Source organism: Barbus barbus (genome assembly GCF_936440315.1).
Source record: "Barbus barbus genome assembly, chromosome: 9".
Taxonomy (NCBI): domain Eukaryota; kingdom Metazoa; phylum Chordata; class Actinopteri; order Cypriniformes; family Cyprinidae; genus Barbus; species Barbus barbus.
The window spans coordinates 9849459-9869264 of NC_136737.1; the positions used below are offsets into that span (position 1 = coordinate 9849459).

The 19806-nt window shown below is 36.8% G+C and overlaps 1 protein-coding gene across 1 annotated transcript in view; it reads left to right on the forward strand.

Annotated features, from left to right (window-relative positions):
- Positions 1–18596, forward strand: part of LOC306874611 (uncharacterized protein) — a gene marked incomplete at its 3' end in the record, with an annotated part of 42814 nt that extends 24218 nt beyond the window's left edge. Inside the window, exons 16-30 of the mRNA XM_079424759.1 lie at positions 1410–1533; positions 1832–2005; positions 2201–2374; positions 2508–2678; positions 3304–3477; positions 3759–3929; positions 4068–4238; positions 5437–5610; positions 6022–6192; positions 10849–11022; positions 16927–17100; positions 17329–17502; positions 17588–17761; positions 18131–18304; positions 18431–18596. Coding sequence (XP_079280885.1) covers positions 1410–1533; positions 1832–2005; positions 2201–2374; positions 2508–2678; positions 3304–3477; positions 3759–3929; positions 4068–4238; positions 5437–5610; positions 6022–6192; positions 10849–11022; positions 16927–17100; positions 17329–17502; positions 17588–17761; positions 18131–18304; positions 18431–18596 — 2540 coding nt within the window. The remainder of the gene's footprint in view (positions 1–1409; positions 1534–1831; positions 2006–2200; positions 2375–2507; positions 2679–3303; positions 3478–3758; positions 3930–4067; positions 4239–5436; positions 5611–6021; positions 6193–10848; positions 11023–16926; positions 17101–17328; positions 17503–17587; positions 17762–18130; positions 18305–18430) is intronic.
- Positions 18597–19806: the final 1210 nt, after the last annotated feature.

The window sequence follows — 19806 nt, forward strand, 5'->3', positions numbered from 1 at the left end:
TGTGCTGCAAGACGAAGTGTATTAATTTGTCTGACACTATTTTGGATTTTGGCTTTCGCTTGTACGGTGGCTCTGAATTGTCAAAACACCTTCTCAAAGCATCTCAAAATGCTTTATACTGATGCGAAAAACGCAAAAAATCGAACCCGATCCTAATTTTTTTTTGACGGACGAAAATTTTGGAGGCAGTGTGCAAACGTGATTGACAAAATGTGAGGTCGTATTTATTTTTCAACGTGCGAAAATTTCGGATGAAAAATTCGGAGTCAGTGTGCAATGGCCTTTAAGATTAACAAGACCTTTCATTACAAAAAATGTTTGATAATCTTAACATACTTTGTAATAGAACGGACATTGAAATGAATCCTGCTTCATCATCCCTTCTCCAGGTTTTTGAGTCTTACTGCAGATGAAGCCTGTCAGTTTTTGACTGGAGTTATGTGTAAAAACCCGTTACTCCTGAGAGAGCTTAATCTTTGTGAACGTGAACTAGGAGACACACGAGTAATTCAGATCGCTGCTCTACTGCAGGATAAACACTGTAAAATCAACACACTGACGTGAGTATCTTACAACATTTCACATGTCACTACTAATAACTACTAGTAATGTTACAGTGGTTGGTAATTCTCATTCGAGTCAGTGCAATTGTTCTCAGGATCACAAAAAAATCACAGAAATACAGCTTCACTATAAATACACAGATGTCTTTCCAAGCTGAGTTACAAAAACAGTTTCAGCTGTTAATTCAGTATAAGTTAAATTTAAGTGCACATTCAGGGGTTGGAGAAAATATTGTGAAAACAAGGGAAATATTTTATTTTTGTGTTTTGCCACCATTTGCCTATAATACAGCTTCCAACCTTCTCAAAATGAGCAATATATTTTTATAGCATTCATTAATCTTTGTTAATGTTAGATAATAAGTACAGTTGCTTGTTCATGTCAGTTCTCATTTTTTCTAACTTTCAACAGATACAAATTTTGATTTAAAAAAAGTATTAGTAAGTGTTGAATTTAACATTAAGATGCCATTGGTCAATGTAAGTTCATGTTATCTAGTTTTTTTTCTCTCACAATTTTTTCAAATGATACCTTATTGTAGAGTTACTGAGTAGAAAATGAACAACAGACATAACAAACCAAGGGTGAGATTGAATTCATCTTGAATTGACGTATCGTTGTATTTCATATAGTATTTTGTAACTTGTAACTTTGTGGTATTTGTAATGCACTTGTAGTGGTAATTTCTTAGTCAATTTAAAATAATAAATTACTGTCAGAAATGACAAGCAAATCCTCCAAAACCTGGAATGATTATCATCAAATTGACCTATTTTCTTTTTCTTTCTTTTTCAGTCTGTGTAGATGCAGTATTACAGAGAAACAGTGTCTCACTCTGACTTCAGCTCTGAAATTAAACCCATCACTTCTGAGAGAACTGGACCTCAGTGAGAATGAAATAAAAAACACAGGAGTGAATCACTTATGTGACGTATTGAAGGATTCACACTGTAAACTGGAGAGACTGAGGTCAGTAACATTCACAAACAAGAAATAAAAAAGTAAAATAGTTTTCTACACAGGCAAAAATGTAGCTGTTCGATGTTTTAAAATTTATATTCACAATTTACAGACCACATTAAACCATTTACAGGCTGTTTTCTAATATCTTTATTGCATTATATTAGTATATGTCTAATAATACATCACACTCTCAATTCAAGGAGGAAAAAATAGGACTATGGTTTGCTGTTTATTTGACAGAAAACAGGCATTATATTTATCACCTAAAATAATGTAGAATATAATATAATGACATATTTTTTAGGCTTTCAAACTGCAGTATCACTGAAGAAGGTTATAAAGCTCTGGCTTCAGCTCTGAGATCAAACCCTTCACACCTGATAGAGCTGGATCTCACAGGAAATGATCCTGGACAATCAGGAGTGGAGCAGCTCAGTAATTTACTACAGGATGATTCCTGTAAATTAAAGCTCATCAGGTGATAAACCATGAAATATTAAAACTGAAATCAGCTGTATGACAATAGAGTGGTAAAAAATAGACCAGTGTGGAATAGGAATGATGTGAATTGAATTAAATTGCAATTCAGAGAAATTCAACAGACACACAACAGAATTTGTGATGACTGTATGTAAAAACACAAATTATCTAAATTCTTATCTTCTTCCTGTAGGTTTCTGAAAAGTCCTGCTGCACAGGAAGCATGTGATCATCTCACTAAAGTTCTGGGTAAAAGTCCATTACTTCTGACTGAACTGGATCTGAGTGAAGATAAAATTGGAGATTTGGACTGGGAGAAGCTCTCTGCTCTTTTGATGGACTCTCATAGCAAACTGGAGAAAATCAAGTGAGTGATGTTATACATTTATAACTTTTGTTTATCATTGTTAAGGACTGTCAGTGACCATGTGTGATCACATATAAAGACCTGTTGATCTTATGTGTGTTGAATAATAAATAATGCTGTTTTTTGTGTTCAGGCTGAATAATTGTGAGCTGACAGAGAAAAGTTGTTCAGTTCTAGCTACTGTTCTCTCCTCCAAAACCATCCTGAAAGAGATGAACCTGAACAACAGTCGTCTGCTGGACTCAGGAGTCAAAGAGATCTGTGAGGGACTGAAGAATCCTGTGTGTGAACTGAAGATACTCAAGTGAGTGCATTTCACCATCAGCTACACTCAACACCACAGCAGTGAGATCAATATTGCACACTGGCAGATTATGGAAATATTATATATTTTTTCATCTGTTCGCCTCCAGAAGTAGGAAAAAATTTAAGATTACCAGTTTTCTAACTAAAACTAAAATGAAAATGTGTTAACTGTACTTAAATAAAAGCAAACACAACTGAAAATCTGAACTAAACTGAAATAACTAGTGTGAAAGTGAAACATATATGAAAAAAAATGCCACAAATGAATTTGTTTTTCCTAAGCAGTATAATATAAAAACTGACACATTTATATATTGCTTCCATTAAACATGAAGAATATACAAAAGTGTGTTTAATGCAATACAAATGTAAAGATATAAAAGTAGGTTTTATACAATATTAGGCTGTATGTAGTAATCTCCTGTTTTCTAAATAACAAGGGAGATCAATTACATAGACACATTTGTAAAAGAAAAAAAATATGTAATGCCTGAAGCATATTTAATAATCTGTTGATATGTGATCTGTAGCCCTGAAGTAATAAATAAATAAGATGAAACTATAAAACAGTCATGAATTTGAACCACAATATTAATTGAAATTTTCATTTTTATTGTTGATAGACTTTCTGACTGCAATATCACTGAAGAAGGTTATAAAGCTCTGGCTTCAGCTCTGAGATCAAACCCTTCACACCTGATAGAGCTGGATCTCACAGGAAATGATCCTGGACAATCAGGAGTGAAGCAGCTCAATGATTTACTACAGGATCCAAACTATCAACTGAAGACACTGAGGTGAGTGATATTAAAATAATTAATTTCAATAGTTTTAAAACCGGTGTAGCTGAAAGAGAATATAACTCTCAAAAAGAAATTCATAAAAGCTTTAATTGACTTAAGGCCCTTTCACAAAATACATTTTTTAAATATTAACATTCAATATTAACGTCTTAAACCAAATTTAGCTGAAAGAGAGTAATAAAAAAAAAGATGTTTATAACAGCTTGAAAATTGTTAGAAGCCCTTTAAGAAGCTTGTGAAAAAAAATATTGTCAATATATTTCCTCTTTCTACAGGTTTTTGGGTTCTTCTGCAGATGAGGCCTGTCAGTATGTGACTGGAATTGTGGGTAAAAACCCGTTACTCCTGAGAGAGCTGAATCTGAGTGAATGTGAACTAGGAGACACAGGAGTGAATCAGATCACTGCTCTACTGCAGGATAAACACTGTAAACTCAGCACACTGATGTGAGCATTTTTAGTTTCAGTTTTATTACACACTTAAAATATCTTAAATGAGGAGACCAAAATAACTTTTCAGGAATCACTTAATAGTGGCATCAAGTACTTTGCATTTGTAAATTGTCCCTCTCACATTCATTTTAGTCTGCGTAAGTGTGGTCTAACAGAGGAAAGCTGTTCAGCTCTCGCTACAGTCCTGAGATCAAACTCCAGTCTGAAAGAACTTGACATGAGCAACAATAATCTGCAGGATTCAGGAGTGAAGAAACTCCAGAACGGATTAGAAAATACAAACTGCACACTGCAGAAACTCAGGTGAGTTTAATGAACCCTTTGTTTGGTTTTAATAATATTATTTTCTCTTGTTTTAAGTTAACATTACTGTGGTAAACTACATAGACCTTCTCTGACCAGAAGAGGAAATAAATTAAGTAGATTTGATGGTTCACATTAGAGGTCTTCACGGAGGACCCGAGACCCGAGGACCCGGGACCCGGGACCCGACCTATTACTTCGGGTCCCGGGTCTATTTAACATTGTGTGTAATACCCGAGTCAATCGGAGAAAACCGCACCCGCCAGTGATCAGTGTCAGTCAGCATGCGTGTGTTTTGTTACTTGCAGTTTGTAAAATTAGGATGAGAAAAGTGTGAGCGGGAAATAAGGTGAAAAAAAAAAACACTTATTACCTCAGCTGCCAGAAGCAGAGCACTGGCGGAGTTAATGCAAGTGGACGGTGATAAGGGATTCTTTCATGAGTGATGTGACAAAACAAAAAAGCTGAAACTATACTGAGGAGGTGCACCTGTTATTAAACAAGCACGCAGTAAAGTGTAACGCACTTCTTGTTATGTGCGGTTTTTTTTGCTAAAAAATAATTGCTCCAAGTCTTTATTAAAACCAACAAAAAGTATCGTTATTGTAGCGTAAACACAACAGTCAAAGTTGACTTGAGATGGAGAAGAAAAAAAACTGCGAAGTCTCCAACCGTGACAACTAGTAGACTTTTAAGGCTGGAATAATGAGTGGATTAAGACGGCTCTTTCAGTCGGCAAGAGAGAGGAACAGCCTAACATGGGTGGAAATTTATTGGCTAGGAGTATTGTATGTATCGCTGTCAGGGCGAAAGCTACTAACAAAGGGATGTTTTTTCTTTTTTTCACAACTTGTTATTGACTTAGCAGTTTGCTGTGCAAATATGTGCCGATCGGGTGCAGTCGGGTCTGTGTCTTCCAAGCCGGGTTTGGGTCCAACTTTCGAATAATGGTCGGGTCTGCGTCGGGTCCGGGTAGTACATTTAAGGCATTTCTCGGATCTGCACGGGTTCGGGTCCCACTTTCAAATAAAATACGGGTCCGTACAGCACATTTACGGGTCTTTTCGGGTTCGAGTACGAATTGTTGGACCCCTGAAGACCTCTAGTTCACATTATAACATTTTTGAACTGATATTAATTTTCGACAATAAATCTCATTAGATAATAGATTTGGTCATTTCAAACTTCTTTTCTCTAGACTTTCAGACTGCAGTATCACTGAAGAAGGTTATAAAGCTCTGGCTTCAGCTCTGAGATCAAACCCTTCACACCTGATAGAGCTGGATCTCAGAGGAAATGATCCTGGACAATCAGGAGTGAAGGAGCTCAGTGATTTACTACAGGATACAAACTGTCAACTCAAGACACTGAGGTGAGATGTGAAAAATTGTTACTGCAGAAAATTTCTCATGGAAAAATTATATGTGACATCACATAGAATTATGTTGTCACAAGCTAATTATCCCTTTGCTACCCTTTCTTATCTGCTTAAAAGCCAGAAGGATCTTGAGATGGTAATTTCATTTTGGAGAATCATGATCTAGTGAACTTTTCCTTTGTGGGATGTTTCAGTCTTCCTATGTTTGTAGTAAAACTGATTTGCACTTGAATAATTGTGACTTTTTGACTTTCTTTTCAAAACAATATTTGTGTATTTAAATGTCCAAAGTAAAATTGTTAAAAGTAGCTAGAGCTTTCATTACAAACAATGATAATCTTGATAATCTTGTTTTTTAATATAATGCACATTGACTTGAATCCTGCTTTAAATTCCCTTCTGCAGGTTTTTGGGTCCTGCTGCAGATAAAGCCTGTATATATGCGACTGGAGTTCAGGGTGAAAACCCATTACTTCTGAGAGAGCTGAATCTGAGTTTACATGAACTAGGAGACACACGAGTGAATCAGATCGCTGCTCTACTTCAGGATAAACACTGTAAACTCAGCATACTGACGTAAGTATTTTACATTATTTAACATATTACATGATTACTAGTAATGTAAACTGAGGTGTTTTGCAGATGTCCTGGTGCAACTTCACAAAATCAACAACATACATGGAAGGAACAATTAAACAGGCAATTAAAAACACATACAATTAAAATGTGACTTTGTTCGCATGACTTAGGCTGTTTCTCAATATGCGCTCTTCAGCGATCTTGCGTCCTTGTGTTCTCGTTCTACGTCGTCATTAACCGTCGAAGTTCAGTTCCAATTCTCAAGAATGCAAGTACAGAGGACGCATGAAAGTTCCCGGATGTGTTCTTGGTATCGAGGATGCATCGAATGCAGACTTGAGAGAATCGAACCGTTAGAAATCCCAGAAGACACTGCGGGCAGCCGGTGTACGGAAGCCTGTAAGCTTTAAACTTGCTCTAGCAAATACTTGACGGCTCTTGAAGTTGAAAGTAAACATTTATCGTTTTTTTTTTTTGCTTAATTTTAATAAAGTTATATTATTTTTTTTTGGCATATTAAAATGAATCTTAACAGTTAAACACATAACGCTGTAAAATAAAACACAATACAATTATATGAAAGTAATATCTATAATAGTATGAAATGTTTTAATAAGTTATGGCATTTTGTAATGTTATGTATTGTTCACTGGCCACTGCTTATGCTGAGACTACGCGGTCAGTATAAGCAAGAACGCAGTACATCTCAATTCTCATAAGTGTGCGTTCTGTGTCCTCGCGTCCTTCCGAGTTCGCTCTTCCAAGGAAGCCTGGCAAGACCAGTCTCCACGAGAACGCAAGTCCGTTCTTTGTGTTCTTGGAATTGAGAAACAGCCTTAGTTTTGCACTAATCAGTTGTTCCACAAGGTGGCAACACTGTCGCGTTCTGTTGTTTCACAGTAGAAGACATACCTAAAGAGACAGAACAACAAAAACAACAAAATAGTGGAGACTAAAACAACAGACGGCCACACTGACAAGCATTTGTGTGAGAGGATTTTGAGATGGCAGCAATTTTTGTTTAAAATAGTACAAAGACATTTTTATCAGTCATAACTTCTGGTTAAAAGTAGAGCAGACACTGGACAAAGATGAAGCTCTCTAGAACATGTGTCGACTGCCTGAGTTTGTGTACACCTCAAATAGAGTATACTTGAAAGGCTACGTGTTCAGCTGTACTCATACGCTAGCCTATACATACAAAAACAAAGTATACTTTGGGCTTTAGTCAGTTTGATCCTGACAGTAATTATTTCAACAGGAGAGAAGTTTATTTCCAGTGCTTAGAAAACTCCTTGAATAAGTAATATATTTAAAAAAACATATGTGCAATAAATACACAAGTATGTGTTTTTTTTTTTTGGGGGGGGGGGGGGGGGGGGTTGCTGTTTTTGATGTAGTCACACTCTGATCCAAGATCAGTGGCTGCCTGTTTTTCAGAGTTATAAAAAAAAAAAATACCAAGAAAAACTAAATTAATACCTGTGGCTCCTGATGATATATTGAGGTCTTGTGAAGGGAAGCGTTCTGTCTAAGAAACTGAACATTATTTACAACATTATTAATCCATAGCCTCAGGCAGATGGTCCAGATTGATGTCCAGGTCGCAAAAGAATCATTCTTGGACAGAACCATCTGAAGAAGTGTGAGACTCAAGCAGCATAGATCTACAAGTTACTCAATCAAAAGAGACTTTTGGACATCTGACACACCCCGACTTGAAATGACCCAAAATACTGGTGTATATCATCTTATGATGCCAGTCAGAGCCAACTCATTCAGCACTCCTGTTCCTCGAACAGTACACTGAAAGTGAAAGTGATGTTCCATACTCGGAATTTGTGTTCTGCATTTATCCCATCCAAGTGCAGACACACAGCAGTGAGTAGTGAACAAACACACCAGGAGCAGTGGGCAGCCATTTTTTTTTTTGCTGCAGCACCCAGGGATCATTTGGGGGTTCAGTGCCTTGCTCAATACCTCAGTTGTGGTATTGAAGGTTGAAGAGTGCGCTGGCCATTCACTCCCCCATACAATCCCTGCCGAGGCTCAAACCCGTGACCTTTGGGTTACAAGTCCAACTCTCTAACAATTAGGCCATGACTCCCCCCTCACTGAAGTGAGGAAATGGTTCTGACTCGGAACAAAGACCGATGAGACAAATATGATACGCACATGCGTTAACAGCACTTGAATGAAATTTTTATGGTTTATGTAAAAAGGGGGGTTGATTAATACTATATTTATTTTATATGCTTTAGACATGTAAAACATATGTTTTACATCATTATTAGGAGATTTAATAATGTAAATGCATGTAAAAGTAAAAAAAGTATTGTCAAGTATGGTGACCCATACTCGAAATTGGTGCTCTGCGTTTAACCCATCCAAGTGCACACACACAGCAGTGAGTAGTGAACAAATGCACACACACACACACACACACACACACACCGTGAACACACACCCGGAGCAGTGGGCAGCCATGCTGCGGCGCCCGGGGAGCAATTGGGGGTTCGGTGCCTTGCTCAAGGGCACCTCAGTCGTGGTATTGAGGGTGGAGAGAGCGCTGTACATTCACTCCCCCCACCTACAATCCCTGCCGGCCGGGGACTCGAACCCGCAACCTTTCGATTACGAGTCCGACTCTCTAACCATTAGGCCACGACTCCCCCGTTACGTTACGTGTACGTTATGTCATTGCGCAATTATGAAAACGAACCGGAGAATCGGTTAATTGAACCAGAAACTGTCCAAAAGAACTGGTTTGCAGAAAAGAATCAGACTTCCTGTTTAAACGAGGCTATGGATTACAAGTAATAATGTTGTGAATAATGTTCAGTGTCTTTCAGAGACTGTTCATTTCACTTTATAAGACCTATATATATTGTTAGGAGCCTCAGGTATTAATTGTGTGTTCCTTGATACTTTGTGGACACATGGGAAATAGGCGATATTATATTAAGGTGTTTTACCACCAATTACCTTTAACACCGACTCGGCTGTACTATCAGCTCCAGATCCTGCAACTCCTCCCCCTCATTCACCATCACCGGAATATTAACCATATGCACTTATCATCAATCATCATGGACTACTATAAAGACAGCACTCACTCTCATTTTGTCATCTGGTCTTGTCTAATACTGCTGCGTACTTGACTGCTTATCTGTATGCCCTCCTGTTCTTCTGCGTCATGATAACCTAAGTATGCTGCCTGAATTCCTTACAGTGCCTTACATTCCTGTGTTGTTGGTTGGTGAATTTCACTTCAATAAAGATTCAGAATCACTCATGCTGTTGTCTGTTCTTCAGTTTGACACCAACTTTCTTAGAATGAATTCATGCAACTTTTGAATAGTATTGAGTTGAAGGTTGTGTATTAAATCATATGCAAGTTGCTTCAGATACAGAAGGAATCAGTTGCTCATGCTTCACTCCAAAACTGTCCACAGTGGTTTCATAATATTCAGGTCAAGTGATTTTTCTGGTGAGGGCAAATATTGAAGTTCACCTTGGTGCTCCAAATGTCCAGGTTTTATGATCATTACTCCATCTCTTTCACATTTTAGCGCTGGTGTGTGATTTAAGTTTTGGCAGTTGCAGCTCTTTCATGGATTTGTGAAGTTCTTTGTGGTCGCTTTTTGTGGAAACGGTCTGTAAGGTGAATATTTTATGTTTGGGGTTTGCTGTCACAATGCTGCAGTAGTTTTGTGTTGTTTGGGCACAATCCTTTGTAGTGTTTAGTCACTATCATTCACTTTCACTTTTCACCCACTGTTTTTCTTCACTGTTGAAGCTTCATGTACACAGTCATAATCATAACTCTTTCATTAACATTAATGTATTAGTTAACAAACTAACAATGAGCAATATATATATATATATATATATATATAGCATTTATTAAAGGGCTCATGAACTGAGAAACCAAAATTTCCTTAATTATTTTCACATATAAGAAGCTATTGTACTATAAAAACATCCTGTAAGTTTCAGAACTCAAAACTTTGTCTTTAGTACAAAAACAGCTTATATCGAAGGCAGTCTGCCAAAACAACAGCTTTTGAAATGTTCTACTCTAGAATGCAATAGTGTGGCTAAACACCGCCTCTGCAGAAGAAGATCAACGCCTGCTTCTACATCGCTGCCCGTATAGCCCCACTGATTTGTGCATGAAGTGAACATGCAGGTCTGAATACAACAAGATGATGTGCAGTGCCAAGCTGTGGTCTTTTCATTGCCTTCCTTCTGATTCCAACATTAGGAAAGAGTGAATGATACATATATAACTATTAACCAATTATAGCAGTGGGCATTTACTTCTGAGTCTACAGACTGTCACGCCTATTTAGACAGAGCATTCTGAAATAGGGGGGTCAAAAACAGAAGAGAAAGTGGCCTATTACTTCTAAATTATGATTTTTTTTATGTAAAAATCTTGGCAACATTATAAGTGGACTTTAGAGAACAGTACAAAATAAAACACAGAGGCAGTTCATGACCCCTTTAATCTTTTTAATGCTGGATAGTGATAATTTCTGAGTTGTCAGTTTAAAATGACAAATTTTTGTCAGACATGATGAAAAAAATCTCCAAATCCTGAAATGATCATCGTAGATCTGATCCATTTTCTTCTCTTCCTGTCCTCAGTCTGTGGGATTGCAGTATTACAGAGAAACAGTGTGACATCCTGACTTCAGCTCTGAAATTAAACCCATCACACCTGAGAGAGCTGGACCTCAGTGGAAATCAAATAAAAAACACAGGAGTGTATCACTTATGTGAAGTACTGAAGGATTCAGACTGTAAACTGGAGAGATTGAGGTGAGGAATATTCAAATAATCAAAATGCTTAAAATCACCTTTTTTCATTTAGTAAAAAATAAATAATTGATTACATATTTGACATGTTTTTTTCATGTTTGTTTTTTTATTTTTAAGAAGCTGCTTTGGCACAATCTGTATTATATAATGCACTAGAAATAAAGGTCACTTGACTTGATTTTACACAACATATAAATTAAAATACAGACAAACATGCAGCTGTTTGTGAGTCATGTTGTATTTAGAACCCCAATACCAGAGAAGTTGGGACATTTTGTAAAAGTGCAATAAAATCAAGAATCTGTGATTTGTTCATTCTCTTTAACTTTTAATTAATTGACAAAAGTACAAAGAAAAGATTTCCAAAGTTTTCACTGACCGACGTAAATGTGTTTTGTAAATATGAACAAATTTAGATTTTGATGGCTGCAACACATTCCAAAAAAGTTGGGACAGAGGCAAAATAAAAGTGAAAAGGTTATAGAATCCACGTTAAACTCTTCTGAAACGGTTCACAATAAGCAGGTGAATTGGTAGGTCAAGGTATCGTGTTTGCATATAAAAGGAGGATCTCAGTTTTTGCAAGCAAAGCTGGATCATGGCTCATCACTTTTTGCCATAATTCATGAGTGAAGTGTCAAACAAATAAAAAATTGCATTTTAGAATTTAGGTCTTTAACCAACTACCTCATGTAATGTTGTGAAAAGATTCAGGGAATCCAGATAAATCACATTACATTGTAGGTCAAGGCAGGAAACCTGCCTTGTGAATGTGCTTAACCTGTTAACCTTCATCCCCATTTGGGGCCATGCAGGTGAAAATAACCTACCTAAATTAAAAAGTTATAGGCACTGACGTGCAGGGCCTGAAATTAACACCCGACCACGCGCCAAATGCGGGTGAATTTTGCAATTGGCGGGTAAAACTGTCAATCTACCTGCCACATTGGCGGGTAGCCAATGAGAATTGAGTGATTCATTAGTTGTTGTTTTTTTGCGTCTTTTTTTTTTTTTTTTTTTTAAGTCTGCCATTTCGTTAGATTTTAGTTCAAAATGTGGCGGCACATTACTGGGGTAAAGAGGCCAGCTGAAACGAACAATGGATGAGTCAAAGAAAAGTAAAAGATTACGTTTTAATACAAAGTGGACAATTGGCGACAACGGCAAGGTTCGTGAGTGGCTGATTTATGACCGCAGTACAGATGAAATGTACTGCAGTGACTGCTGTATGGCTCAGAGAAAGCGAAATCCTTTTGTAATCGGGACTAAAAACTTAAAATTAGAAGCAATTAAGGACCACGAGTCATCAAAAAGCCACCTACACACAATAAGTTGCAAAATATCAAAGACTGCGCTTCCGGAGGAGAACGCTGCGGTCAAGGCACTGACGTCCATGAAAGCAGCGCAGTTTGAGAAGATGCGACTTCTGTTTCGGAACGATCACGCGATCGGCAAGAAGATGAGGCCCTTCTCTGACTACGTTTGTGTGTCACAGATGTGTGTGCGTGTGTATGTTGGGAGTTGGGAACTAGTGAGAAAATGCTCGGTACCCGGTAACTTTAATATTCATTTAGTTCTGCTTAACGGTTCCTGAAGGCTGTAATTAACAGTTGCCAGGAACTGTCTACTGACTAAATCAGCCATCAACACAGCCGTGTTTGATTTGTTTACATACGAGCTGCGGTAACTTAGGTCTAACTTATATCTGTGTGTGTGTACCTGTTTTTTTTTATCCCGGTGTGACTATGACATATGACTATGTATGTGACAAAGCAAATCAATGAATAAAAAAATTAAAAAATATATAGTCTAAGAGTTATTATTACTTATAATGATTTCGTTAATAACTTGACAGCACTTAAATGTGTATTCTTACAAGTTAAAGAATAATGTTTGTGTGATTTCTATTTTTCACCTTTATGAGGCAAAAAAACAAAACAAAAAAAAACTGGCAGGTAAAAAGTTACTGTGGCAGGTGGATTTTTAAATCCACCTGCCACAGTGGCTGGTGGTCAAAAAAGTTAACTTCAGGCCCTGCTGACGTGCCTTGAATATATTTTTCCACACTGAATGTTTTTTTTATTTCATATACAAATACATGAAATAAGTCCTGGAGCAATCCAGAAAAGTAATGGATTGAAAGCCACATGTCTCATGAGTTCATATTTCAAATTTGAAGAAGATACCATGAAAAATGAGATTCCTGCAATATTTTTTCTGAAACTATTTATAGTCCCCCACCCCCCTGTTTGAGGAAAAATAACCACCAAATGGATTGCAGAATTATACAAGCTATTTTAGTCATTATACATGTTCCTGCATAGTTTTTCAATTATAAAATAATAGACAGATTTATTTGAGCACTAAAAATACAAAAATAATTATTTGAGTAATAAAAAAGGAAAAAAAAATAGAAAAAAATGCTTTGTATATAGTATGTATACTGAAGTATTCTGATTGCCAGACATGAAGTGATATTGCCAGACATGGTCATAGAGTCAGTAATCACACGCTGATGTGCTTCCATTCAGATGATAATCATACAGATACGGCCACATTCCCCACACAATACACACACACACATGTAAAAAATGTAGAAGGAAAAAAAAAAAGTTTTTTATGGATAAAGCAGATCGCTAAGTTACGCCCCGCTCAGATGACAGCGTGCGTGTCACAGCGTGCGTCATGGCTGACTGGAGGGAGCGGCAAATTCAAATAATCTATATTCCGCTTTTCTGAGACTTTTTTTTCCGTGGACGGTCTCATTCTGTTTGTAAAACTGTATGCTACAGCACCGTGTTGTTTTTTTACCACCAAGACGCTGTTTTTGAGCGTAATTTATTCCATAACGGACGCGAACAATAACTCTCTGAAGAAATGAAACGTAAACAAAGGAATATTCATCCTTACTACAACGTTATTGTTTCGCTGGACTAAAAGTGCTCGCTGGATGTTGTTCTGTGGACCCTTACCTCTCTAACTAAACTGGGATTTCAGCAGTGGACGCGTTTGTGACTCGTTATTACAATGAATCTGGTACGTACTGCTTTTTTAATCTGCTTGTTTTGATGTGTACTGCTTGCACTAATGTAGCAAATACATTCCTTATAAGCTTTCCATCGGAAAACAACGATCTGTCGTCGATGCTTGAAATCCGAGCCCCACTGAATAAAATTCCAAATCCAGGTTATCTACGATGTACTACCAAGCCCTTCCAACTTGTTCTGCTGGGGGAAGGCAGAGTCACCTGCTTGTCCTCTGTACCTGATGAGAGAGACTCTGGACCAAATCCTTAGTAGCTGTCAAAGAGCATTGAGTGGGGGGCGTTTTTGCTGACATCATGGCAAAATCCAGAAGGCCATTGCAGATACCATCTCCAGTGGGACCACTCACTGTAAGTGCCTACCTCCAGTGAAGAAGACCACAACTTTTGTCAAGGCTGGGGAGAAGGTAACACCAGCTACAGGACGACCTCCTTTGGCCTGCTTTCAACAGCACAGGACTAAGAGCTGAAATTTGACCTGGGAAAGCAACCGATGTTCCCAGAAACTGCTGCCATGGCTAAGGCCAGACATGGTTCCAATCTCAGAAGCCTCCAAGCAGATCATCCTTTCAGAACTCACAGTTCCCTGGGAGGATTGAATTGAGGAGACCAATGAGAGGAAGAGAACCAAGTGTACCGAACTGGTAGAAGAGTGCTGGAACAATGGCTTGTTGCAAGGTACAAGCTAATTGAGGTAGGTTGCAGAAAGTTTGTGGCCAAGTCTCTCTGCAGAGTCAATGACATGCTGGGCATCAGAGGGGCCAGCATGAAACGAGGCATTAAGTCAGCCACGGAGGCAACGGAGGTTCCTGCATGGTGGTTGTGATTCAGGAGACAGTCAATCCTGCCTGGGTCATCTGGGTGTATGGCTGTTGAAAGACGCGAAAACACCTGATGGCCCCAGGAAACATCACTGATGATGATGTGTGCTGGAGCATCACTCAGTGATGTACAGTTGTGGTCAGAATTATTGGAACCCTTGGTAAATATGATCAAAGAAGACTGTGAAAATTAACCTGCTTTGTTAATCCTTTTGATCTTTTATTTTAAAAAATCACTAAAAGCTAACCTTTCATTGGATAATAAGAATTTAAAATGGGGGGAAATATCATTATGAAATAAATGTTTTTCTCAAACACACGTTGGACACAATTATTGGAACCTTTTTATTCAATACTTTTTGAAACCTCCATTTGTCAGTTTAACAGCTCTAAATCTTCTCCTATAATGCCTGATGAGGTTAGAGAACACCTGACAAGAGATCAGAGACCATTCCTTCATCCAGAATCACTCCAGATCCTTTAGATTCACAGCTCCATGACGGTGCTTCTTCTCTTCAGTTCACCTCACTCATTTTCTACAGGGTTCAGGTCAGAGGACTGGAATGGCCAGCAGAAGCTTGGTTTTTTTGTGTTGTTTTTGAGGTTTGTGTTTGGATTATTGTACGGTTGGAAGATCCAAACATGGCCCATTATATGATTTCTAATAGAATCAGTCACTTATTGATTTTTTATCTGTTGGTATTTGATAGAATCCATGATGCCATGTGTCTGAACAAGATGTCCAGGACCTCCAGCAGAAATATAGGCCCACAACATCACAAATACAGCAGTATATTTCATTGTACACATGGGGTACTTTTTATCCCTGTGTTCACCAAACCCATCTTGAGTGTTTGCTGCTAAAAAGCTCATTTTTTAGTTTCATCTGACCATAGAAGCCAGTCCCATTTGAAGTGCCAGTCCTGTCTGATAACTGAATATGCTGGAGTTTGTTTTTGGATGAGCTAGGAGAATTTTTCTTGAAATCCTCCCAAACAACATGTGGTGATGTAAGGGCTGTTTGACAATTTTTTTTTAAGGTTTTCTGACCCCGAGACTCAACTATTTTCTGCAATTCTCCAGCTGTGATCATTGAAGAGTCTTTAGCCACTCAAACGCTCCTTCTCACCGTGCATTAGGACGATATAGACACACGTCCTCTTCCAGGCAGTTTCATTACATTTTCTGTTGATTGGAAATTCTTAATTATTGCCCTGATGGTGGAAATGGGAATTTTCACTGCTCTAGCTCTTTTCTTAAAGCCACTTCACTAATTTGTGAAGCTCAATTATCTTTTGCTGCACATCAGAAATATATTCTTTGTTTTTTCTCATTGTGATGGATGATTAAGGGAATTTGGGCTTTGTTTTCCCTCCTATTTATATTTCTGTGAAACAGGAAGCCATGGCTGGATCATTTCATGTTCATAATCACCCTAGAGTGCTCAAAATTGTGAATATGAATGGGAATATACTTCAGAGATATTTTACTCTTAAGAATTTCTAGGGGTGCCAATAATTGTGTCCAACGTGTATTTGAGAAAAACATTTATTTCATAATGATATTTCCCCCCATTTTAAATTCTTATTATCCAATGAAAGGTTAGCTTTTTGTGAATGTTTAAAATAAAAGATCAAAAGGATTAACAAAGCAGGTTAATTTTCACAGTCTTCTTTGATCATATTTACCAAGGGTTCCAATAATTCTGACCACAACTGTATGTTAAAAGAAAAATATAAATTAAAAATATTGTATAATAAAGTAGTGCAGGCCTAATAATGTGACCCGCCACCCCCAAAATGATGGCAGCAGCTCTGGTTATGGACCTGCATCACCGTTACTTTTTTAATGGGTGATAAAAAGCTTTTTTGATCTTGATGCATGAGATCAGAACAAACACCTACACAGAAGAAAGAAGCATAAAATATGTGCTGAATGAACGGTTTTCTTCCTCTGTCTGTTTTTTAAAATTTAGTTATTTTGTGACTTTACTAAATAAATATTTTTCTTCTATCTTTTCATGTTCTCTTTCTAATGTAGGTTAAGCTGCTGTGATATGACAGATGAAGGTTGTTCTGCTGTGACTTCAGCTCTGAAATCAAACCCATCAAACCTGAGAGAGCTGAACCTGAGCGGAAATAAACTAGGAGACTCTGGAGTTAAAAACCTCAGTGATTTACTGATGAACCCACAATTTAAACTGGATAAACTACAGTTAGTATCATTATACTCTACAGTGTTACAATGTGATTAATGTTTACTGTTTAGTTTCTTAAAGTCACCATGAAATCAAAATAGACTATTCTTATTTTTAAAGGAATATTGCAGTGCTTATTATAAAGATTTGATCTGTGTACATTGTGTATTTACTCATTATGAATTTAACTCACACATGAACTTAACATTTGTTTGTTTGATTGCCTTTTCTCTTTTTATCCTTAGTTTGTGTGAATGCAGTATTACAGAGAAACAGTGTCTCATCCTGACTTCAGCTCTCAAATCAAACCCATCACACCTGAGAGAGCTGGACCTCAGTAGGAATGAACTAAACAACACAGGAGTGAATAGCTTATGTGACGTACTGAAGGATTCAGACTGTAAACTGGAGAGACTGAGGTGAGAATATTCACATACAATAAAAAAATGTTTTATTTAAAAGAAACAGAGTGAAGTGTGATTTTTCTCATTTCTCTCAATGTAGGTTAAAATACTGTTTAATGACAGATGAAGGTTGTTCTGCTGCGACTTCAGCTCTGAAATCAAACCCATCACACCTGAGAGAACTAAACCTAAGTATGAATGAACTAGGAGACTCTGGAGTGAGAAACCTCAGTGATCTACTGATGAACCCACAATGCAAGCTGGAGAAACTAGAGTTAGTAACATTATACTGTACAACTGTTATGGTGTGGTTAAAGATTACTGTTATTGTATTTTAAGAAAATACAGACTCATGTCACATCATTTATAGCTACATCTCCTGAAATTTCCTCACCTAAAGAAAGACTGAAATTTACTATTAGCTAATTAGCTACTGTTCGGTATGTGTGTCAGTGTCAAGCACATTAAACATTGAAGCATTTGATACTTTGATACTATAAAATTGTTTAATGTGCTGAAATCTGACAAATTTTCTGTGAAAGAAGACCGTAATGACACAAATAAAATAATGTAACATGGTGCATTTAACTCACATGAGCTTAACATGGATATGAATCCTTGTATTTTCTTTTTCTTTCTTCAGTTTGAGTGAATGCAGTATTACAGACGAGCAGGCTCTCACCCTGACTTCAGCTCTGAAATCAAACCCATCACACCTGAGAGAACTGGACCTCAGTGAGAATCAAATAAAAAACACAGGAGTGAATCAGTTATGTGATGTACTGAAGGATTCAGACTGTAAACTGGAGAGATTGAGGTGAGGAACTTCATAAATCTTAAAATCACATAGTTTAAATCACATTTGTGTAAGTTCATATAATGTTTGTTTACAATTATTAATTATGATTTGTTTTATGATTGTCTTTCTGTTTGTCTTTTTTAGTCTAAATTTCTGTGGCGTTACAGACGTTTCTGCTTTAACTCAGGCTTTGGCAAACACAAAAGCACTGCAGTTTTTAAAAGAGCTTGATCTGAGAAACAATATGATTGGAGACTCAGTGAAGCAGCTCATTGATGTGCTTCGAGCCTCAAACTGTGAACTGAGGTGAGCAAACATCTCTTTGTGGTATTAAAGAGAGCTTCATATAGATTTAATACATGGGACAGCTTTCAAAAATATGCCTATTAAACTTTATTGGAAGAGTTTGTGTCAGAACAAATCTTAAAACATTTAATTTTTAGTAGTATTTTTTACATTGGACAAGCAACATTATTTACATTATTTTACATTATTTACTAAGACCAATACAAGCAGTGTTTAAACTAGAGGACAAACAGCTTTAACTAGTGAAAGTTTCACTCAAAGTTTTTCATTTTACTTCATAATATAATTTGTATTTGCATTTTGTCGTCAAGTACATAAACCATAAACTCATCAGCATGTGTTTCTCTTTACAGTGACTGCAGTTAAGAATTATGTTCTGCAGTCATAACATTTGAACATAATTCATGTTTTAAACAGATTATATGTAAAACCCAAATATTGTTTTAGACGTGTGTTTAACTAATTAAGTAAATAACTTTAAGAAACTTAATTTAATGTGACAATTCATTTTAGTTTTTAAATTGAAATATAGTAACTAATTTGCAATTTCTCTTGTGATTTCTCCTTACAGATTAGACCGTGAACAGACTTTGTTTAGAGCTGGTATGCAGTTTACATCCTTGTCTAAATCCTAGAATCCTGTGAAATGAAAAGGAGCTTCATTATCAGGTGAGGTGAACATCCATGTGCAGGAATGATATTTGATATTGAATGGTTATTGTTGGTGTAGTGTTGATATAAATTATGATTTTGTTTTATTCACAGGTGGAGCAGAGAAGGGAATAGAGTCAGTGGTCAGAACAGAGAGGATTCTGGGTCTTCAGTATAAAGCTACAATCATAATTGAATTGTAATTCTAATTATCAACTTTAGCACTCACATATATTTTTCACAAAATATTTTTAATATTTTGTATATATTGTATCAAAATCATGTAAGCTAAATTTTCTAATGTGAGACAAAAGATGTGTTTGCTATAATGACATGACATGATATGATATGTTTCAGTTGTACTTGGTATTATTTTATGAGCTTTAATACAAGTTTGAACTAAAGACTAAATTGTGTTTTGTGTATTTCTGTCACTAAAGACCTTGACAACTGTCTGAAAGCAAAAATGCAAGAACGCTACATAATAATCTTAAACATTAGCATAAGGAAATCAAATGTCAAATTATTAGTTTGATTGATCTAGGATATAATGCAGCATCTCA